Source organism: Corapipo altera, unplaced genomic scaffold, assembly GCF_003945725.1.
Source record: "Corapipo altera isolate COAL_440 unplaced genomic scaffold, ASM394572v1 61411, whole genome shotgun sequence".
NCBI classification, from domain to species: domain Eukaryota; kingdom Metazoa; phylum Chordata; class Aves; order Passeriformes; family Pipridae; genus Corapipo; species Corapipo altera.
The window spans coordinates 24,005,568-24,029,601 of record NW_020884875.1 but is presented as its reverse complement, the minus strand read 5'-3'; the positions used below and the strand labels follow the sequence as shown (position 1 = coordinate 24,029,601).

General features: G+C 39.7%; 1 protein-coding gene across 4 annotated transcripts in view; it reads left to right on the top strand.

The window, feature by feature from the left end:
• MLLT3 (MLLT3, super elongation complex subunit) overlaps positions 1–24,034 on the top strand; it is a 117,908-nt gene that overhangs the window by 52,175 nt on the left and 41,699 nt on the right. For 2 of the 4 annotated variants that reach the window (XM_027635084.1, XM_027635085.1), the window contains exons 3-5: positions 5,144–5,226; positions 9,837–9,980; positions 23,695–23,814. In XM_027635084.1, the coding sequence (XP_027490885.1) occupies positions 5,144–5,226; positions 9,837–9,980; positions 23,695–23,814 (347 nt within the window). The remainder of the gene's footprint in view (positions 1–5,143; positions 5,227–9,836; positions 9,981–23,694; positions 23,815–24,034) is intronic. The other 2 variants (XM_027635087.1, XM_027635086.1) reach the window with 2 other exon arrangements.

The following is a 24,034-nucleotide window of genomic DNA, read 5'->3' as shown; positions in this document are numbered from 1 at the left end:
AGGATGGGGGAGAGAACTGGAAGGGTAAAACTGAGAAAACTCGTGGGTCAACATAAAGACACCTTAAAAGGCAATGCAAAAGCTGTGCATGCAAGCGAAGCAAAACAAGGAATTCATTCACTACTTCCTTCATGAGCAGGCAGGTGTTAAGCCATCCCCAGGGAAGCAGGCCTCCATCATGTGTAGTGGTGACTTGGGAAAATGCTGCCAATGTGTGGTTTAGGTCACTTAAAAATATCTCTGACAAAGGAGATATTTGTTGCAAAAGCAAGTTTAATATAAATTTGTGAAAGTGTGACTTAACGAAGTTCAATGGCAAGGTTGGCTCTGTTACTACTACATGGATGAAATGCACAGTGGAAAATTGGATTACAGTCAGCTTAGAATTATTTTTGTGGAGACCAGAGATGGAAAAGGGTAAGGATGCAAAAAAGTAAGGGATAACCTCCCACTGGGACCCAAGGTTCAGAGAGGACCTTCTTGCTTTCAAAATTCCTTATGGAGCCTAGGTGCAGCTGAGTCAAAACTCAGTCCCAGCCCTGAAGACTTTCCTGACCTACTCTCCTGTGTACTGGATTGTTCTCAGTTGATGAAGAAGCTATTCAATGGTTGAGGAATATGCAGAAAATGTCACTCCAACATTTAATTAGGGGTCACTTTATTTAATGGATTTTAAGCTGTATCTTGATACCCTGGTAGAAGTGGTGTGAATATGGGCACTCAATATGTGAGGCAGAGAATTTAGTAGGATTGAAAATGCAATGCTGAAAACTCAGTCTTCTTTTTTAGTCTCTTTTGTGCTTTCACTTCAGGGTTTTATCTTTGTCGTTAAATACATGTCAGCATAAGGTGTTGAGCAAATGGGCACTTCTTATTTCTACAGTAGGAAGTACCGTTTAACCCACACTCAACTTAGTATTTTTTCCTAGCTTCTGTTTAACCTACCTAGAGTTTTTTTGGTATTAATGGCTGAGATGTGCCTGAAGTTAGGACATAACAAAGCCATTCTCTTGCTGGCTGGTTTTTTTGTAGAATCCAAATACTGGACTTCACCAACTGGCAAGGTGAGCTGCAGGGTAGCAAAGAGCTTTTATAGAAATCACAGCTGAATATTTACAGCCGAATTATTCTGCAGAAGGGATTTGGTACCACAGTCTGCCTTCCTCTGAAAATGAATGCCACCCCTTTGTTTTGAGACTTCTTTTAATGAAGATTGTGTTGAATAGAGGGAAAAGTTGGTTTAAGAATGACCAATATGAGCAAATAATAAGCAAGAATCTATAAAATACCAGTAGAAAGAGCTTAGTTAAACCAGTTCTCTATAAGAAGGCTTCTCTTTTTACAAACACCCACTTAGAGTGTCCTGCAGGATGCACAAAATATATGTGAATCATTGCAGACATTATTGTGCATCATCCTGATGTCCTTGTGTCAGCATCTGCTGAAAAGAAACTTCTGTCTTTCCTTGTTTGTTCTGACTGCATTTTTAATAAAGAAAAAATCTATTCACAATGAAGTGTTCAACAGTGTTAGACTGACAAATGAATCTCATGTTAAAGTTCTTAAGAAAGATAGCTTTAACTAGAATTTTGTTACTGCTATCTCCAAAGGCCTCAGTGTAGTCACTGTTAGTAAAATACATCATCGTGGCTTGATTGCATCTGTTCCTTTGGTGTCGGTTAATGTCTGATGCAACACGTAGGAATGCATGTGTGAGAGCAGAAGCAGTGCGTCACTTGTGGAATAAAGGAACAAAACATTTGAGGTAAATGACTTAAGCTATTTATGTGAGCTGTAGAGAAGGCATATTCCTCTGAGAAAACAGGGGACAGCTCATCGTCAGTTCCTGTTCTGGCTTGCTGTGATCTTGAGTAGTTCATTATACTGGCATTATCAAAAGAACTCTCCCTCTCCACTCCATTGGTTAGAGCCTGGTGATAGTAACACCAAGGTTGTTACTATCCCTGTATAAGCCATTCACTTAAGAGTTGGACTCAGTGATCCTTGTTGGTCCCTTCCAACTCAGAATATTCTGAGATTCTCCATTTAGAAACCTTGCTAGGATGCTTGCCAGTTGGCTTGGCTAAAGCACCACATCATTGCAGCCCTGGTTACTCTTCATGACAATTCAATAAAAGAGCTGATGCCAGGGTGTGCTGCTTCAGAGTGCACAGAGATGGTATTTCTGCCAGTACATTCTGCCTATAGAGGCTTCTACAACAAATGTGAGGAAGATATAATAGCTGCAGTTTATACAAACACAATAGCATGGAGCTTTGCTCAGTCACTTCTGATTTTTTTTTTTTTTTTTTTTTTTTTTTTTTTTTTTTGTTCTTCATTCACAAGACTGTAGAATTTTACTTGTGTTAAAAGTCCATCTTTCAGTTTGGGAATACACCCAAAGGAGTTTCCTGGTGATTGTTTTGTAACCCATTACCCAGGTTTCAACAAAACTGGCAACCATAACACAGTCTTTTAAGAACTGTGATGTGGGACTTCGATAAAGTGCTATTCAGCAAGGCAAACAGCTGTGTACATGTGAAAGAGTGAAATGAGGTAACGGAGGGAACGAAAAATACTTCTGGTAACTGTTACTACACCAATTAAGAGTTCGGAAGAAGCTGACATGATACTTATGTCTCGTCATGTTATGCAGTTTGTAATAGTTAATACATTATCACTGTTTCTAAAGTGTCTGTGCTTCCATCTGGATAAGTATCTGCTGTATAATCTTTCCCTGTTTGTATATAAGTGGTCATTCTTCTGAACATGACCATACAGGGAAGACTTTCTCCTCAGGTTGTCTTCCAAAGGTGGAGGAGGAACAGGAGGGCTACTCTATCATTGGCTGAAAAGTTATCAGTATGTATTACTGTAACCTGTCTCTGTGCTTAACTAGGACTACTTTCTTTACATTTTTCAAATGCTGGCAAGCCTTCTTAAGGGAAGACATGTCAATGTAAGGTGAAAAATTACTTCTGGGACGTTATAACACAAAATGCTCAGTTTCCAACTGAAGACTACAGGCTGTTTGAAACCACCTCTCAGATTTGACTAATCACCGTAACACTTTTCTTCAAAATCTTTCAAATCCCACTTTACAAACTCTTTTTTCCTGACAGGAGAAACAAACTTAAGTTCCGTAGCTGCAGGAGGACAGTGTTGCAGAAGAGTCTTTGAAAGGTTATTCTTGCTCTGTTTTTCCCATCCTTTTCCCTTAGCTGGTAGTGATAGACAAGTGCAGTAGGTGAGCAAGGACTTCTAATCTTCCTCACTGTTGGAGTATAGAGATTGTATGTGAACAATTTCTATTGCATTTCTGTGAGCCTTGCCTTGGCATAATTGGGTGTGGACAGTAAAAAGCAACTACGCAGCTAACATGGCTTCAACCTTGAGGCTAGAACAAACGAGGCTTTTTGCCAAGGTGAAGGAGGAGTTTTTGGCAGGTGAACAAGTTTTCTCATCTCCTGTGGACACCTGTTGTGATCCAATTAGCACCGTACAACAAAGTATGTTTTCCTTATGTATCCAATGCTATGTGAAGAAGAATCACACGTCTGAGTGTCATAAGCAGTATATAAGATGTCTTTCTTCTAATAAAACTGACATTTTGCTGATCATACTAGTCTATGAGCAGTCTGTCCATGCCCCTCCATCAACACCTCACCCTCAAAGGGTTTTGTGCTAGCAAAGCAGGAGGAGAATGGCAAGGTGACTGGAGAAAATTCTGCTGTGTTCATTTACTTGGGGGTTACCTAAGCTTGCATGTCCTCAGAAAGTTAATGTACTGATTATACTATTGGGAGTGTAGCAGTGCTTATATTCCTGGATGTATGTGATGGCCTTTGTCGTGTTTTTGGGATGATAGAGAGTTGAAAGTGCTCATCTGTTGTACTTTGCTAAAAAATAATTTTGGTAATCAGGCCCTGTACAATTATTTGCAAGACTTGCTTTTTATAACCTACCAGGCAATTCTGAAAGGAGTGTATATCTGAGTAAATGGTGATTCGTCTGGAGTTTGAATTTTTTTTTCCAATCAACTAGACTGACAGAGCTAGAGCAAATGTTCCTGAAGAAGTCAACCTCTTGTGTATAAATTTCATCATTCTACCAGTCTACAGTAGGGAAACTGTCATTGAGGTGGTAGTGCCTTAGACATGATTTGTGATGCATAGCAGTGCAGCACTTGGAAGCATCTGAGTTGAAGCTGCAAGAGATGCGCAGTTTCTCATGCTCAGCCTACCTTTGTACTTGTGTGTTACATTGACTTGAATTCTGTGATGAGGTTGTCATGCAGTCAACCAGGAGAAGGCAGAGGTGGCTTCTGTTCCAAGTTCTGTAACAATCTCCTTTTTGTCACTGTCTGGAGTTGACAGGCTAGTGTCACTTTCTTCAGAGAGCTCATGTTCAGTACTGTGGGGATTCAAAGTAACTAAAAGCCCTTGCATTGAACTGAAAACTTGAGGGAAAAGATTGTATATTGAAACTAGTAATATTCACTGTAATGTTATAGAAGTATGAATCCTTTAAGGAAAACCTGGATATTGTTTTAATATAATACAATAGTTAACCTTCCTGAGGTTCTCCACTGTGTACTGGTATGTTGCATTGTGTCTCCTCCTCCCCCAGTAATGAAGATTTCAAATTTCTTAGCATTAATCCTAATTTAATTAATTTATTTGTTTTCAATTATGTTTATTAGAATTGGGATTTTATTAATATTAGGTTGTGAATACATGAATGGCAGTTCTTCCCTCTGCATGTTTTACTTTTTTGGGTTAGAATCCTATGTGATTTCTATTCCCAGAAAAAGCCTTGGCTGCAGAGTCTATGTACCATTGTGACTACTTATTTGTTCCACCTGGTATTGAAGTCCCTGGTGGTTCTGCTTTAGCAGTCTCAAACGATGAAGAACAAAAAGAAGAAATAAAATTTTGCTATCCCTAAACTGCAGGTTTTATGCAGGCAGGAACGACTTGCTTGCAAAATTCAGTTTGAGTTGTGCACAGTTATATCTGACTGTGTGTGTACGGTTTTGTAATGGTGCCATATGGAACTGTTATTGGATATTTACTCATGTGGTTTGCTTATGCATTTAAAACGCATTTTTTTGGTATTAAATATGGATTTTTCTCTGTTTCAGTGTGCAAGGATCCACCCTACAAAGTTGAAGAATCAGGATATGCTGGTTTCATTTTACCAATTGAGGTTTACTTCAAAAACAAGGTATGGAATCTTATATTTTCCGTTAAAAAATTAAAAAAATCATGTGTGAGGTTTTTTTAAAGTTTAATTTTTAATCTTGGATAACAATTAGGCTTACCGCTAACTTTGTCAGTGCTGTTCCTCAACTCAATATTACTGTAACTCTTAGAAATGCATAATTTCACAAAATCATAGAATGGGTCAGGCTGGAAGTGAACACAGTGGATCATCTGGTCCAAGCTCCCTGCTCAAGCAGAGTCGTCTTAGAGCACATTGCACAGGATCACAATCAGGTGAATATCCAGTGAGGGAAACTCCACAACTTCTTTGGGCAATCTGTTCCAGTGCACAGTCACCTGCATAGTAAAGAAATTCTCCCTCGTGTTCAGGAGGAACTTTGTGTACATCAGTTTCTGCCCACTGCCTTTTATCCTATTGTTTAGCACCCCTGAGAAGAGCCTGGCTCCATCCTCTTCACATCCTCCCTTCAGATACTTGTAGACATTGATGAGGTCTCCTCTCAGTTGTCTCCTCGAGTCTGAACAAGCCCAACTCTCTCAGCCTTTCCTCATAAGAGAGATGCTTCAGTCATTTAATCATATTTGTCACTCTTCAGTGGACCTGCTCCAGAAGTTCCATGTCTCTCTTGTACTGAGGAGCCAAGAACTGGACACAGCACTCCAGATGTGGCCTCCCCAGGGCTGAGGAGAGGGGCAGGATCACCTCCCTTGACCTACTGGCAATGCTCTTCCTAATGCATCCCACGATTCCATTGGCCTTCTTGGCCACCAGGGCACACTGCTGGCTCATGGACAGGTTGTTGTTCACCAGGACCTCAGGTTCTTCTCCACATGCTTTCCAGCATGTTGACACCCAGCCTGTGCTGGTGCCTGGGGTTATTCTACCCAGGTGCAAGACCCTGCACTTGCCTTTGTTGAATTTCAGACAGTTCTTCTCTGCCCATATCTCCAATGTGTTGAGGTCCTTCTGAAGACTGCACAGCCCTCTGGGTTATTGGCCACTCCTCCCAGATTTGTGTTGTTGGTGAACTTGCTGGGGAGCATCTGCCTCTCCATCTAAATCACTGATGTAGAAGTTAATCAGTACTGGGCCCAGTATTGATTCTTGGGGGACAGTATTTAGTAGATAACTCTGTGAAATTAGGATTATTTGATTAAAAAAACACACCAAACAACAGTTGAATGTTATTATTCAGAAGAATTACTAGCCCTGCTCAAAAGTGGACAGACTTTAAATAGTGTTTAAGGAAGTTTAAGAGTCACTTAAACTTGAGGAGAAGAAACCAATCTTGATTATGTTGATTACATAGGGGACTTATTGTTCTATTTTAGTATTGCAAATCTTTATAATTTGTTCAGGTTTTGATCTTTCAAAACAGTCTTTTTTTGCACTCTTGCATCCTCTATCTTTTAGAAAACGTTCTTTTAGACTGCATGTGAGCCCTGATTCTACTCAACTCAACGTTACCGGGGCTCAGTGCTATTCTACCAAATGCAGTGCCATTCTACAAAGCTTATGTTATTGTAGTGTCTCACATTCTAGGTAATTGCTGCACTTACTCTAAGTCTCAAATAGCAAATACAGGGGTTTTCTTTAACATACATAACAGGGTCTATATTACTAATTACCAAGATGTAATTTAACTTAATTATTTTAATTAAGTCAGCATTACGTCTTTAATGCGTTGAATGCTTGGTGAAGGACTAAACCAGAAAGAAAATAGAAGTGCATAAAAGAAGACTTTTTCTGGAACCCTGATCACTTAAAATTGTGTTAGAGTTAGCCATGTATGATTTCAAGTATGTAATCCAGTATTCTTTTATCTTTCACAGAAAGCTCTGTTAAGGTGTAAGATGTGGATAATTCTGCTCAGGCACTTTTAAAGTTGTAGGTTTTGAACAGGTAATTCTGACATGTTCCCTGTATCAATCTGTGAAGAGCAGGTCTTAGTCAACCCTGTTTGCTGTCAAAAATGGAAACAGAACTGCCTCAGTGAATTGATCAGCCTTTTTGCTATGCTTTTTAGCCCTATCTCTGTTAGGGAAGTTGTTTAGATTCATTCAGGAAATCTAATGAAAAGCAATCTATTCTCCTTAACTTCTTTATTAAATACTCATCCCAAAACTGTGTAAAGTAAGTCAGAAGGCAGTGAGTCAATCACTGAAGCATCTCTACAGGAAGCTTCCCGCCCGACATTTCTTTTTTTGTTTTCCACTCAGACTTTTGCGTGCCTTTGCTGACTGTGGAGACCTACAAGTCTCAGGAGTTCTCCAGCAGGAGTTCTGGCTTAGACTGAGATCAAGAGGGCAACTCACCTCACCCTCAAGCAGCATGTGGAATTAGGAAGTTTGCAAACATCCCTCACCCCTATTTTGGTGTCATGGAATACGACAAGCAGCAGTTGGACTGTGAGTCAGCTAGCTCTTCACACAGCTGCAGCAGCATGCCCTTCCCTGGGGTGGGTGAATGCAAAGAAAGAGTGGCACAAAAATTGAGCTGGCAAATTACCCCTTTCTTCTGGCTCAGCTATTCTTCCTCCCTTAAGCCACTTCACAGGTATTCCAGTACAGAAAAAGAGGAGATAGACAGAAGGAGGAAGAGGAGACACACCATCATCATTTTTTCAAGGTAGACAACTTTTCAATTTCTGATTCAGAAAATACTGTAATGAGTAGAGAAAGAAGGGGTACAGGAAGCCGCCCAGGGCCACAGAGAATTAAATGGTGCCCATTCCCAGGACTAAAAAAAAACTGGTAGAAAACTTAACAGGTATTTCACAATGATGGGGAAAATATTTCAAACTTTAAAGAGTTAGGGAAATTACAACAACCCCTGCTCCCAAATTCAGCAGCAGCAGGGTATAGTTGTTAGTCATTGAGACAAAGTCCTTAAAAACACTTTTAGGTCAAAAGACTCCTACTTGGGAAAATGTAGTCCATATAGGATAAGGCTCATAACGTGCAGGATATTTTGTCTTTGCTGTCACACTGTTTTTAAAATACAGGTAGTGCAGTGACACCGAAGGTCTTTTGTGTAGTAATAGTCTGCTTTTTAATCACTGGTTATGTTCATCTGACTTTCCACAAAGTTCTTTGAAGACTTCCATTTATGAATTCTTAAAACTTTGCTTTTATGGCAAAGCTACTAGTACCAACTTTTTGCCTATAGCAACATCACGGTTTTCTAAGTAGACCAGGGAATAAGTCACTTCCATTTTTTTCTGCATGAAATCATAGGTTAATATTTCTAAAACCAAGAAATATCATCATCGATGGTTGCCTTTGAAAATGATCTGTCAAGAAAATAGTTCAGTCTAAGAGAACTGCTTCTTCTGTCTTCAGAAAGAGACAACTGCGAGCCTTTTATTTCAGGTCCCCTTCTGTTGTTTCTGCTCAAAGTCTAGAGATGAGACAGTTAACACATCCCTTGGCTGTGTTTGAAATCTCTGATTTAACTTTTAGAATAACTTGAGATTTCTATGCTTTCTATTCTTCCCATCCTTGGAATCCTGAATCAAAATTAAACATGGTTGATGTGAGTTTTTTTAAGCATCTGTCACTGAACAGAGCAGGTATTTTGATTACATGCAGTGTTGGATGTGTGCTAAGGGTTTGATGCATCTCTTCCTCCTCTTCCGTCATGGTTTCCTTTTTACTAAAACTTTTCCTCAATTTCACTTTTTATATGTGTTCTACCCTAAGACTGACATTGGTTTGGTGACTTCTGTTGCACATCAGGACCTTTGGAGAAAGGGCTACTTAATAGTGCCTTAAAAAAGCACTTACATACAGCTTCTAGAAGGGACTGTGAAAATGTGTAACAGAAAATGTACTTAATTTGTAATACCAGAGAAAAGATACTGAAGTCGGTACGAAGCCTCAACTGAAAAAGGACACTAGTGGCATTCTCGGGGCAGTAGAGCATTGGTGATTTCTTTCAAGATACATTTGCTCTTCCTGTTCTTTCTTTCTTCATATTGGTACAGGGAACATTCAGTTTCATTTTTTCACTGCAATGGCAGAGAATTTGGATTGTTTGTAAGCTGTAGTACAACACTTGAAATCTATCTGGCCACACTTGTTCAAGGCAATGAAGTTTCTTTAGTAAATGAGCAGACTCCATAAATAGGAGATTAAATGTAGTTGGCTGCAGCAGTTTCGTACTTAGTACAGCTTGTGGAGAAAACAATAGTTAGGCTGCAGTGGAGGAATTTGCATTCAACACTTTGTACAGTGTCTTCAGTACTCTCTAGGGCTCAGAAGTGTGATTGTGTTGGTGACTGAGTTACCTTGTGTCAGCTGAATCATAATACTTGCCTATGTGCATATCTGTAGTCTTTCCATAACATGACATAAGTGTTAATTAAGCCTGGTCAGAGCTTCATGAAGTTCATGCATTTTACCATGTGTTATCATGGGCTGATAGGAGCTTCTCTGATTTACTGTAGCTCAGCTGACGCTTGGTAAATTCCATCATGTGTGTCTGAGAACACAAAGAATGGTTAAAAATACTTAATTTTAATTTTATTTGACAGTCTTTTTGTAGCCCTTGTTTTCAACTTAGTTAGTTTTGGTGTTAGATGTTTCTGTCTGGTTATTTTCAACCCTCAGGAAGAACCTAAGAAAGTTCGATTTGACTATGACTTATTCCTGCACCTTGAAGGCCACCCACCTGTAAATCACCTCCGCTGTGAAAAGCTCACATTCAACAACCCGACAGAGGAATTCAGAAGAAAGCTGCTAAAGGCAGGAGGGGTGAGTCCTGCACCCATGTCAAAAGCCATCACAATAAAGATGTTGCTGCTTATTGCTGGTGCATGATTAGTATGATAAGAAAGATTGACCTGACAGTGAAATGAAGTGTTTTTGTGATTAACTTCATATAGGAGCTCAGTACTTGTCTTTAAGTGCAATGGATGAACAAATGAGCATGTGCCTACCTTAAATACTTGTTAAGATACTTGTCTTCACAACCAATTAGTTAACTTCTGCGAAAGCAGATCTTGGACCTTGTCATGAAGCATTGATTGCTTGGCTTTCCAGAGATGAAATACAGGATGGCTACTGTGATGGGACAAAGTAATAAGAAAATAAGATGTCATTCATTGAAAGAGATATGGTTCTGTATTAAGCAGGATAAATTCAGGGTTTTTAAGGTAAAATGAGTTAAAAGCTGTAAGTATAAACAAGCTTACTTAAATTTAATTCATCAGTGTTATGCAATCTGAACCAGAAAAGTGTACCAGCTTCTCTACTTGTTGGTAGAATTAACCGATGTGAAGAAGCCCAAAGGAAGCTTACTCATTTGGAGGAAACAGAGGGCTAGAAGGGCCAAACATTTACATTTACAATTAGTGTGTTAGTGAAAGCTGTTCTACTGTGTTTCAAATGATGGCAGAACTATTCATGCTGTCAGGGACCACCAGAGGCTCAACCATTGGGTGAGACTCAGGACTTCACCCCTCCTTGCCCCTTCCCGGACCAAAGGTGGTCCAGAATCCCTGGGCCTGGCTCCACCCGTGGGCTGTCTTCATGGGCCTGCTACCTCTTGGCCTTGTCCCATACGCCAGTGTGAAGAGCCTGACTATGTCTCCTCTACTCCTTCCCATCAGTGCCATGTTGATAGGAGGGAATGGAGGAGCTATTGGGTGCCCCCAAAGCCATCCCTCCTCCAGCCTGAACCAGCCCTAGTTCTGTAGCCACTTCTCACTGCATAAGGTCTCCAGCCCCACCATCTCAGTAGCCTCTTCTTACTTCCCTACATTTTGTTGGTGGTGTTTCTTTGTTGGGGATCCAAACCATAAGCAGCACCTAGATAGGATCTGATAAGCATCAAGCAGAGAGTAAAGCCCCTACCCTCCCCTGGTTCCCAGGGCTGTGACCTGCTCACAAGACCTGGGGCACTGATAGCCATTGTTTCTGCCACATGGGTGGCCCTGGCTCAGCTCACAGCCTTCCTGTGCCCTGGACCATGCCCCAGAGTTGTTTTCCAGCTGTAGCCTCATGGCTACAGGGCTCTGCCCTGCTGGGACAGGACTTGGCATTTGTTATTTGTTCTCATGGTATTTCATAAGGCTGCTGTTAACCCATTCCTCCAGACTATCTGGGTTGCTCCTACAAGTCCTGCTTGCTGTGGAGTGTCAGATGCTTCTCTTCCCCAGCTGATTATCTGCAGTGTCTTCTGTCTCCTCCTCCAAGTCACTGATAGAGATGTTAAGCAAGCCTTCATACTGTGAAATTACAAGTGTAAATGCCAGTGCTTATCTTTATTTTTAAACAGTCATAACAAGAGTGGGTAGCCATTTTTGGCACATTTAGACAGCAGTGGGTTCTCAGCTGGAGATAAGAGGGAGTTAGTGTGAGAATGTTCAGTGCGCTGAAGAGAATCTTTGAAAACAAAGCAAAAATAAGTAGCATGTATAATCTAAACCTTGTTGCCCTTCTGAAGAAGAGAACTGCCACAACTATAGTTATATTGAAATAGAAGCATGAACAGTGTTTTGTGTTTGCATTTTTTAGATGAAGAGGGTATCCATGTCTGAACATTTGGCTTTTTAGTGTGTTTGCAAATTAAATAAGATTTTATTCTGGAAAACTTCATGAGCCACTGCCTTAGTATTAATTGTATCAGGTCAGTTGTCAATGGAGAAATTTTACCCACAAGTGAAATAAATCTAAATGATGCCATCAGGGACTTTGGGGTTGGGGGGCAGTGGTTAAAAAGGTTAAAATAGGAAGTGTCTTTTTTATTGTTAATTTTCTGTGCCTTCTAATTTTAGCTTTCTTGAGTTAACAAAAGCAAATATTTTGCTTAAGTGTAAACAACAAAATGTGGCATGTTTTGATCAAATGCTTTCCCTAAATATATCAGTGTGATCATTCTTAGAATGCATTGCTTTATTGCCTTTTGTCTTCTGGATGCTACAAACTGCTCAAACTGCATGGCTTGCTTTTTTATTTTTCTCCATTTCCCCAATTCCTTTTCAAGAAATAAGTACCTTTTGGTGAAGTTACCCGGGTTTTCTGCATGCGGTTATGGACTTTCTGACCTAGGAGTGTATCTGGTCTGGTTGGCAGAGACAATGTAACAGCATTCTGTGTGTCTTGTTACTGACAGTCTCCGTGAAGGGCTTTCATCTCCTAATGTTGAAAAGCCCATTGCATTTTATGAAATGCAGTAAACAGGCTTTTGTTAGACTCTTGTAGAAGGCATGGAAATTCACTCTTGCTTCCAAGTGTGTGTAGAACAGACAAGAGAATGAATGCACAAAACATTAACTCACTTGTAACTTCCCTGCTTTAGACTAAGGAAAGCGTTTACAGGATAATAAAGTATGGGATGGATCTTGCACTTACTTATAAGTCAAAACAATTAATACTTCTAGCTTATGGCTGTCTTCAAGAAGAAGTAACAGTAACTAGTCAGTGAATTTTGACAGACAACAACTCTGACAAAATGAAGCTCATGCCCCTGTTGGTAGCTTTAAGTAAAGTCCTTTAACATGGTGGACTTCTACTTACATGCTTTTAAATAATGGTCTAAATTGCTTGACTTCTGTGCACCTCAAAATCCTGATCTCTAGTTTTTCTCCCAAGTGAAAGTTATGGAATATGTTGTTCCAGTGACATGAACTACTAAACATGATTACATCTTATTTGCAAAAATATATGTGTATTACAAATTGTATGTCCTTCTGGAGGGAAAAGTGCAAGGTCACCTGGTATCTGCATGCTGCTATATTCAATATAATCTTGTCTGTGTGTTTGTCACTTGCTGCAGATTCCTTGAATTATTGCTTGGATGCTCTCAGCTCCCCTTTTCTTTCTCACATGCATCTTCTGGCATCCTGAATGTTAACTAGTCAAGGTTACTTGCTACAGCCACTGTTCTTTTGTCTTTCAGACTAAGGAAGTTTTATTACACTTCCCCATCCTTCATGTACCCTAAGGCCTGACTGGCTGTCCTGCAGTTCACTGGGATATGAGTAACATTGGGATATTTCAAGTAATTAAAGAAGTGAGAACACAACTGTAGTACAGTCTTGCAGTGCCACTGTGGCCACTTTAGTAAAGGCAGACAGGACATTTAGGGTGGTACCACTCATGTAGATTAACTCTGTGGACTATTTGTATCTTAGCATTTTATTTGATATCACCAGAATTTAAGAATAAATGTGCAGTCAGTCTTCATTAGGAGGAGGTCATCAACTTGCTCATTTCTCTTCCAATCTGACAATTTAATTTTCAACTCTTAGAATAAGGGTTTGATTTGGCTTCAGAGACTGCATTTCTGTGGTGAAACAGGTAAATAGGAACCTTTGGTTTGGTCTTGCATAGGCTATATCCAATTTGCAAACTTCTTAGTCAAAGTTTTCCACCTTCAGAAATGTATTTTCTACATGGATCTTCCCCCGCCTGTTGGAAAGTTTTAGTTACACTTGAGTCCATCTCTGCCATTCACCTAATTTCAGTTGACCTTGTTCTCATAATTATAAAAACAAATGTGTACAGAAGAAATGAAACCTTTTCAAAAGCACACTGGGCAAATTCAGCCAAACCATTCAGGATGATCGTTTATGTTCTATTTATTTGCATATATATTCTAAATGACATTTCTTTTAGAAAGGTTTGCTGTGGAAATCATGCTACTGAGAATTATTTGCACCATTTACTCAGTGTCATTCCTAATCACCTGTAGCTAACGTGTATACATGTGTACTCATGTGAACTAGCAACCTGTTGCTTGAAATCCCCAAGAACGCCCTGTATACAAATAATGACTTTTAGTTAATCTGTGTGTTACCAAGCAAGTCATCAAGCTACTGGTAGTGACAGAACTATATATGCAGTCTCTTACACAGCTCAACCTCTAGGCTGAGCACAAAATTATGCTTGAGTAGGTACAGTAGAACTGAAGTTTTTATCAAGTGAACAGCAGTAGGTGTTGATCCTTACATGGTCATTCCTTCCTAGATTTTTCAGTTATCTTTTGTGATTAGTTTCAGCCTCGACACATGAAAGAGCCTGAGTAAAAAGAGGCACCACTATGATTCCCTGAGTTATAGGTATGGGAAGAGAGGTGACACTGGGAATTTATAGTAATTAAAAAATAAACTTCAAAACTGAAGTAGATTTTGAATGTTGAATCCCACTGAAAACATTTGTAAATACAGTCTGACTCCATTGATGTATTTTGTGTTGTCAGCAGCACTGGTTCTATTGCTTTTTCGGCTTGCGTGTTTTTCAATTTCAAGAAAAAATTAATTTTTATTAAATTAATTTTGAGCATGCTGAATGACAGCTACCTAACATCTTAAAATTGAACTTTGCCTCTGGAAAACAGATTGGTCAAGCAGCACTGTTTTGAATAACTAAATCTTGATTTTTGCAGGAAAAAGTAGTGAAAATATTTTCAGTCCACATTAAGACAGCAATTTAATACAGCCCAGCCTCCCATAGTTGCAAATAAATAAATAAAAATATTTGTACTGTGTAATGCTCCCTGCTTTCTGGAAGGAGAGTCAAAATTAGTTGTTTAATTTGGAAGTAAAAGACAACACTTAATAGTTGAATTTTGTTACCTAAAAGGAAAAGCTTTATAAATGCCCCTTAGAGAGCACTTACCACTGTGGACAAAAAATAGTAAAATTCATAACTTTATTACAAATTCACATGGCTATTAATGATACAGCTTGAGGTTTCACATTTAGAGGTTGCAAGGAATCGGTTGCTTCTAGACTAGGAATGATTCGTTTTAGCAACAGATGAGTCTTTTGTGACTGCTTTCTGTAAAATATGTTTGGAAATACAAGCAACACTGTTTCTGTAGCAAGACAACTCTTTTCTTGCACACAGTTAATCTATTAATTAATCCAATTCCAAGTGTCTGCTCAATTTTTACAGAAAACTATGAGGGTAAAAATTCAGGTTTTGCCACAAACCCCTGCATTCTGGTGTTTGAGGGTTTTTTAGAAATATTTGTGATTTTACTGTTTTAACAGTTTTCAGTCAGTTGAGATGTCTGTGTAATGCCAGTTCTAAAACCTATGTCCATAATCCATGTAATGAAGATGAAATCATGGGGATTTCCCTCTTTTCTCTATCCTCCCTCTTTTGTTGCAATTCCTCGGTGTCAGAATAGTTGGCTTTTACCCAGAACCAACCTTAGGTATAATGCTCTTCTAGAGAAGGGATTCTCTTTCATCTTGTTCTTCTTATAATTAAATAATTGAATTTTCTTCAACTACATATTACTTTGCTTTCAAGCAAATAACTTTAAAAATATTCTATGTTGGTTTAAGTAGGAATAATAGTTGTTCAGGACACCTGTATTTTCATTGTTGCTCTTAGTGCTTTCAGCAGTGAATGAATCCCTTCTTCACTGTAAAACAACACAGGGTGTGGCAGCCCAGAGCCACACAGAGAGGTCCATTTGTCTGCTACTGATGAGTATAATTCATCTGCAGTGCTGTGGAAATGTTGTAGTAATGTTTCATTTTTCCCAGAATTCTAGCAGATAACTCGTAGCTTTTACTGAAAGTGCTGTTGGAATTTTTCTACAGCACACTGTGGGAAAGCTCACCAGCCTGTTCTGAATATGCTGCGTGAAGGTGTTCTTAGGTGACCAGCTCAGTAAATGAAACTACAATAGGTACCTTGGTGTGGATCTGATTATTCCAGCTTTGTTGAGGGCCTCCATTCAGGAAAATGAAAAACTAGGAGACAGACAACATATTTTTGGTAGCAGTTCATTCCTCTGCAGAAGCTCTGTGTTTCCTAATAAGGAAATTGTGTTGGTCTGGAGAAGGTGACAGCTCACGCAGCTCCTGACTGTGTTAAGTATGTATGTGGGGTTGGTAGATCTATGGTTCCTGTGTATCGGGGGTGGCATGATCATAGAATAGTTTGAGTTGGAAGGAAACTTTACAGGTCATCTAGTCCAATTTCCCTGCCATAGGCAGGGTCATCTTCAGCTAGATCCTGCTACTCAGAGCCCTGTCCACCTGACGTTAAATGTCTCCAGGTGGGCATCCTGTGCCTCTCTGGATAATGAGTTCCAGTGCCTCACCACTCTCATTGTAAAAAAATTTCATCCTTACAGCTAATATAAATTTACCCTCATTTAGTTTAAAACCACTACCCCTTTTCCTCTCACAACAAGCCCTGCTAAATGGTACCCCTCAAACTCTCATGTATTCCCCTCTTTATGTAGTATAAGGTTGCTGTAAGATTTCCCCAGAGCTTTCTCTTCTTCAAGCTGAACAGCCCCAACTCACTCAGCCTTTCTTCATGGGAGAGGTTCTCCAGCCCTCTGATCATCTTTGTGGTCCTCCTCTGGGCCTGATCCAACAAGTCCACATCTTTCCTGTGCTGAGAGCCCCAGAGCAGAGGGGCAGAGTCACCTCCTTCAACCTGCTGGCCACGCTGCTTTTGATGAAGCCCATGATACAGTTGGTTTTCTGGACTGCAAATGCACATTGCTGGCTCATGTCCAGCCTCTCATCTACCAGCAGCCCCAAGTCCTTCTTGGCAGGGCTGCTCTTCATGTGTTTGTTCCTCAGCCTGTATTGCTGAGGGCAACCATGGGTTGCCCTCACCCAGGTGCAACACCTTACACTTGGATGTGCATTTGTACAAATTAGCAATAAGAGAAGACCAACTTCCATGGAACATTTTAAGACTGTTCCTCATTCTTTGTTTTACCAGGATCTGAAAAGCAAAGTTTTTGTTTTGAAAGTGATTTGTTCTTGATGGGTACATGGGTACTCCAAGCTGCCAAACATCCATTGGTAGATAAATGTTGTCTTCAGAATATTTTTGTTGTTGTTGTTGTTGTTTTGTTCATTTGTTTGTTTTTGTTGGTTTTGTTTGGGTTTTTTTTTTGTGTGAAGACTTCTGAATCAATTTATTACAAGGTATTACAATTCCATAATTTTTTCCCAGATTGCTGGAAAAGAAATAGTAGAAGAGGGATCCTGATTATATTATGATAATTTGTAGTGCACAGTTGTTGTTCCCTGATCCCTTCCTTTGTTCAGCTGTGCATGGAACTACATAAATTAAATGCACAGCAGTTTTTCTTTCTGTAGCACTCAGTTGCCTTGACTAGCAAATTGGAATACTCCTAGAACACTCTGAAGGGAAACTTTTTGCAAGGGCATGTAGTGTTACGACAAAGGAGAATGGCTTAAAACTGAAGGAAGGTAGGTTTAGATTAGATGTTAGGAAGAAATTTACTGTGAGTGTGGTGAGGCACTGGAACATGTTGCCCAGGGAAGTTGTGGATGCCCCATCCCCGGGAGTTTTCGAGGCCAGTTTGGATGGGGTTCTGACCAACCTGGTCTAGTGAAAGGTCTCCTGGTCTAGTGAAAGGTGTCCTTGCCCACAGCAGGGGGGTTGGAACTAGATGATCTTTAAGGTCCTTCCAACCCAAACCATTCTATGATTCTTAAGATGCCAGCAACTCAGGTGTTATGGAGACTGGTCACTTCAGGTTGATGGTTCCTAGCTATAATGTGAATAACAGTGGGTTTTCTCTATGCACATTTTTGGGGGGGGGGAAGAATAGATCTTCCTTTGCTCTTGCCCAGGAAGTTATCTTACATTTAAAGCAAATGGTAGACAAAGGTCTTAAATACAAACTCAATAGCTGAAGGCTAGTGAAGTGAGTGTTTGGTGAACTAGAAGCAAGATACCACTAGCAGCAGGTCAATTAAGTTAACAAAAGAATGCATTTATGTAATGCTTTATTGGCACATATGACAAAAGGAGAAGTATCTTTCTCTAGGCATGAAAAAAGTATTGGAGTTGGTAAGTTGTCTTATGCATCTGTCCATAATCACATTGTGAATAAAAATACTTTATGTACACTTGTGTGTTTGCTCTGTTGTAGCTGTTTACCATAGAAAATAAACCAAGCAAGATATTGGTGTTATATTTAAATGCTCCAATGTGATTTAGTCTTGCATTGTTTTCGTGAATTTTTCTTATATATGTTATTAGGATGAGATCTTGTTGAGCTAAAACTTGTACAGAATGGCTTATTAGTGGCAGTCTAGGAAACCTCCCAGTTACAGTGTAAGCCAGAAGACAAAATTAAGAAAGGTAATTTTCTCTTGTCCAGGTTTAGTGTTGTGTGTTAAGCAGCTATCCGCACTAATAATGCCATTTTATTTTCACAGAGGAAGAGAGATGGAGTGTGGCTCCTTCCATGTCCAGTGTGCATTATTAAAATAACTGTCCTCCCAGTAAAACAGTCTTCGGTGTTGCGGGAACAGAGGGACTTTGTGGCAGGACAGGGAAAAGCACCAGTGGGTATCCATCTGTGTTTTCTTCTGGTTTTGTTCAGTCACATCAAGCTGTTAGCCCATTGCAATGCTGCTATTGGTCTGGCTTCTCTGTTGTGACTGGCATCCTCTGCAGTGTTGACATCATCTCTCCATCTTCACCAGGACGAAGGATGGCTTTCTTGGGAGTTCACCTCACTGCTAAATGAGCTTCTGAATGCCTTATTGAACAGTTCATCAAGCCTTTTTTCTTTTTCTGAAATATCTTCTAAACCAATAGTTATGCTTGTGTGGTGGAACTTCTGGACAGCAGAGAATGATCTTGGAAAGATATTATCCATGTATTATTTGTGAACTTGCTGAGAGTTTACTCGATCCCACTGAATCTTTAATGAAAACATTAAACATTTTGGACTAAAGGTTGATCCTGGAGGGATGCTAGTAGTCACTGGCCTCTAGCTGGACCTCCCACAGCTTAAGAGAATAACTTGAGTCCAGCAGTCCAGGTAGTTCTGCACCCATCTAATGATCCATTTCTCCAGTCTGTATCTCATAGATCTGTCTGTAAGTTGGGCAAGATTTTTCTTGTTGATTCCTCACATTCTTGTCCTTCCAGTGGCTGAAAGTGGCTTCCAGGAGGATTTTCTCCATGTTTTTCCCGGGGACTGATATGAGATTGATGAGAATCTTGTTTCATGAATCTTACTTCTTGAAGATGGGTGTGATGTTTATCTTTCTGGATAACCTTCCCTGAATGTTTTGAAGATGATAGAGAACTGTCTTTCACTGGTGCTGCCAGCTCCTTCAATACCCCTGTTTGCATCCGGTGTCCCTGTGGATGGAAGTGCCACCTAACTCAACACTTCTGTCTTGTGAGTACTGACTCACTGCCACAGACACTGTGCGGAATGCTTGATTACCTTGGAGGCCTGAGGAAGCAAGATCTTATTGTGAAAACAGAGGCTTAAAACAAGATTGACCACATAAACCATGGGGTCTCTTCCCACATTGAACAGTGGGCTCACATTTTCCCTAGTCTTCCTTTTACATCCTGTCTGGTTTTAGAAGCATTTTTTTTTATCAATCTCTTCATGTAATATTAGTTGCTTCCTATGGGTGCAAGGAATTTCCATGAGGATTATGAAGTTTCCACTAACGGTTAAATTTAAGATATATTTTTTTTAAGTTGAATTTTAAGCAAAACGGGAAACCCAATGTGGATATGTAGCAGCATAGAATATCTTAAGTTCGAAGGGGGATCTTTAAGGATTGTCAGGTGCAACTCCATACGCTCCTCATAGGACTACCTAAAACTAAACCGTATTACTAAGAGCATCATCCAGACTCTGCTTGAACTCTGTCAGGCTTGGTGCCATGACCACCTCCCTGGGGACTCTGTTGGAGTGCCTGACCAACCATAAAGAACCTTTTCCTGATGTCCAGTCTGAACTTCTTCTGATGCAACTTCATTCCATTTTCTTCTGTCCTGTTGCTGCTCGCTAGAGAGAGATCAGCAGCTCCTCCTCTGCTGCCTCCCTTGAGGAAGTTGTAGGCTGCAGTGGAGTCACTCCTCAGCCTTTTCTTCTCCAAGCTGAACAAACCAAGTGGTGTCAAACTGCTCCTTGTAATTCTTGCCCTTGAGGCCTTTCACGACCCTAGTCTCCCTTCTCTGGGCACACTAACAGCAGTGACCTTCTGGTACTGAGGTGCCCACAGCTGCACACAGGATTTAAGGTGAGGCTTCACTTGTGCAGAGTAGACTGAGACAGTCACCTCCGTCGACCTGTTTCTCAGTACAACGTGTTCTGCAATTGCTGTATTATTTGTACCCTGGTATTAAACTGTGAAACTAACTGTTTTCTCTTGGCCATCTTTCTAATCCTTATCCAGTAGCATGTACCTAATCCACATGTTTTTTAAGACACTTAAATCTTTGTGAGCAAGCACAACTAACTCTACTTTTACATATCCTATTACTGTCACCTCTGGCCTCATCAAAGATAAGCTGTGAGATTAGGTATACCTCAGCTCTACTCAAATATAGTCAAGCAAAATCTTTGATGGAACATGCTTTGCATACTGGTGAATTCAGAGTGTGATTACATGGCTCTAAATTGATTGTTTAAAGACCAATCATCTCATCTTGCTTTGCTGACACCAGCACTCATGTCTTATTCCACCAGTTTGTCTGATCCCACTGAGCTGTTGATTTGTAGAAGGGACTGAGGAGAAGAATTAATATTCCTGGGTCTTGTCACTGAAGTGATTCATTATGAGAGCAGCCAAGTACCAGCTGCAGATGTTCTTGGGTGCCTGGCTTAAGCATGACCTGCAGCCATGTCCTCCCATCTATTGAGGTGTACTTCTCTTGACACCTCTAAGCTAGCAGGGAACTTACAGTGTAGGTAGGAGGAAACAAGAAAAGTGCATATAGCAGGCTGTACAGGAGAGCTGCTGTGTTTTTGATGAACTTGCATTTTTGCTGCAGCAGTAGTGTCTTTCTGTGATACAGTCATTCCCACCTTTTCCTTCTTTGATGTAGCCTTGACTTAGTACAACCACATACAGAGAGGCACATATTGCCAGTGTGATAGTAGCAATGTGAACTGGAATTCTGTCTTACTGATTACACATTAAAATTTTGTATCTATAGTTGCTGTTTTTCATGGGGTTTATAATGAAATAACAGGCTGCTGCAGGATTCAATACAACAAAACTTTTAGGGCTCAAGGTTTGGTATGTCCAGATTTTGTTTTTTAAAAGCTGTATGGAATTTACTTTTTGTGTGTAACTAGATTTGCCCAATCAGACCTCACATGGTACTAATGCTGTTCATCCCATCCCTGTAAATCTTTCTGTAAACTCTTGTCCTGTTTTGAAACACAGTTTGTAATATTAAGACTGTTAATGGTCCAAGTACTTGCCCAGAAACTGATATATCTTAGAAGTCTATAGCCTTTTTTAAAATGTCAGCTTTCTAAGAATGTCTGTGTATGATGATGAATATATAAATATTCCCAAACTGTAATGTTTCTGAATTTTAAAAAGAAAATTTTTGCAGTAGTTAAACTTCAGTTTATTTTAGTGACTCAGACTTTTATGCTCCAGGGAGAAAATGGTAGCTTCCAACCCAGGAGAAAGAACTTTTGGCAGAATTTTTTGTTTCTTTGCTTTTAATTTCAGGGTAGGGCAAACCCTGATCCTCCTGATTTTATTTCTGTTCCATGTGGATGTGCATCTTTTTGTCATATGAACAAAAGTATTTCGGGCAATAAAATATCTGCTTAAACTCTGAAATTAATGGATTCATTTATGTTTGCTTTTTCTGAAAGATGGTTTGATTTTATGCAAATGGTATGTTCTATTAAGTTTGTGGGATTGAAAAACATTACAGAATTCAATTTAAAGAACAATACTATTTAACCACCCATTTGACATCATCTATGGGAGTAAATAATGGCACATTCATTTTCTCTGCTTTTGCGCAGGTTTATGGTGTGTACATGTGGCTACAAATTTTCCTTGTGACTGATTGTTCTTTGTTAGCTTGTGCCTTCTCCTGCATTCAGCTGGCCTGAATGCAACCAAAGCCCTTGGCAAGTTGAGGCTGAAAAGTATTCATCAGGCCAAAGGATCACTTATTGTGACTTAAAATAGCTAATAGCTGTCAACATTACCATGATTACAAGAAGCAGTGTCCATTCCTTTTGGACAGATGATTATTCAGAGTTTTGGCTCTTGACAGGTTCTGGTTTAGGTGTCTGAGAAATTGAAATGAAGAATTGGAGAAAACAGTTGTTATTTGCTCTAAGTGGGATCTTATGTCACAAAATATTAGAATACATAAATAACTTAATTTTTTTTTTTTTTTAATTTTAATACATGAACCTACGGTCAAGGAAGAAAAACAACTTCATTGCCTTCTTCCTCTGCCTTTGCATTCTGGCTGCATTGTTGAAAACAGTCTGGTAAAAGTAAATTTTATTACCTAGGCATGTCCCTCAATATTCTCTAGGCTACCATATGATCTTCTGAACAAAGTTCTCTGCAAAAAGATTCATTTGGGGCAGTGTTTTAATTTTTTTTTTTTTTAATTAAAATCCACTCCAATCTTCAAAAAATTGCAGACAGTAAAATATCATCCTAAATTAGAGGTAAAATGTGAAGTATACATATCTACATCCTAGATTTCCCAGTTTTGCGATTCCCATTTTTTTAATTAGTGTAATATGCATGAGGCGTGCAATGGATCAGCTCATTCCTGACCCGTGAGTCAGAGGATGGTTTGGTTATCTGAAGAGACAATGATAATCACACAGGAAATCCACAAAACCAGTGTGACTTTGTACATGGGAACCTGTGGGAAGAGAGGGATGTTTCCTTGCAGGTGCAGAACTCTGCATCTTCTCTTCAGCTTTGCAGGGCTTGTCAGACAGCAGCTAACATGTCCCTGGTCTTTAGTGCTTTGAAACAATGGATAAATGAATAGCTGTGCTAGGAATCAGTGAAATCCAGGCGCAGCAACACTGGAGCACAAGACAAGATTTTAGCCGAGTTTCCCTCAGATGGAAGGAATAATCTTTACATGTCTGGTAAAGATTAAATAATCTTTACATCTCTGTGATGGCTGGTTTATCTGTGGTTTCTGGAAGTGATCTGTTTGTACCTAAGAGTCTTTAAAATCAAGAGAGGGAGCTAGATTCTTTTTATAGCAAAATTGCTGCTTGCTTAGCAGGCATATAGTTTATTTACTGTACTCTAGATAACACAGAAACTGAAATTAGAGACATACTGCTTTTATTTAAAACCTCAGGCTGTTCTTTACAGTGTATCTTTGTGGTGAGTTAACCTTGGCTAAGGGCTGAACTCCCAACCAGATGCTTGGTCATTCACTGTGCCTCCTCAATAGGGCCAGGGGAGATAACAGGATGGGAAAGCTCATAGGTTAGGATACAGATGAGAGATTGCTTACCAGTTGATGTCGTGGGCAAAACAGACTCTACTTGGGGAAAATTAATTAACAGTGTGGTTTCATTAACCCATCCCATACTGAGAAGAAACATGGATACTGTTTACTGGACTTTTATTCTTCTCCTAGTGAGATTTGTTAGTTCTTAGGCAGGCGAGACTCTCTCTGTTCTTGTTGTTAATGTTTGATTGACATGCTTTTTGTCTTGCAACAGATCATGGTAATGTCAGATGGAACATCATTCTCTTCAGGACAGAGCCTTCATCTCCCCAGCCTTCCTAGTAACTCCCTGTCTTTTTCTGAAGCGAAGAAGAAGTCATCTCATGGGCCAAAGGTGAATCTTATTTTGCTAGAAGACACTTCAGCTAGTGGTGCTTTTCCTGGAAATTACCTTGAGAGGGAAAAAAAGATTTCTAGTTATTTTTGCAATCTTTCCAATGATAGCAGGTCTTGACATTTCTTTGCTGTGAACTTACTGTATACCACATCAAAATACTGCAGGACAAGAATGGCTGTGGAACAAGTGCCAGTGAAAGTTTTCTGGTTTTTGTACT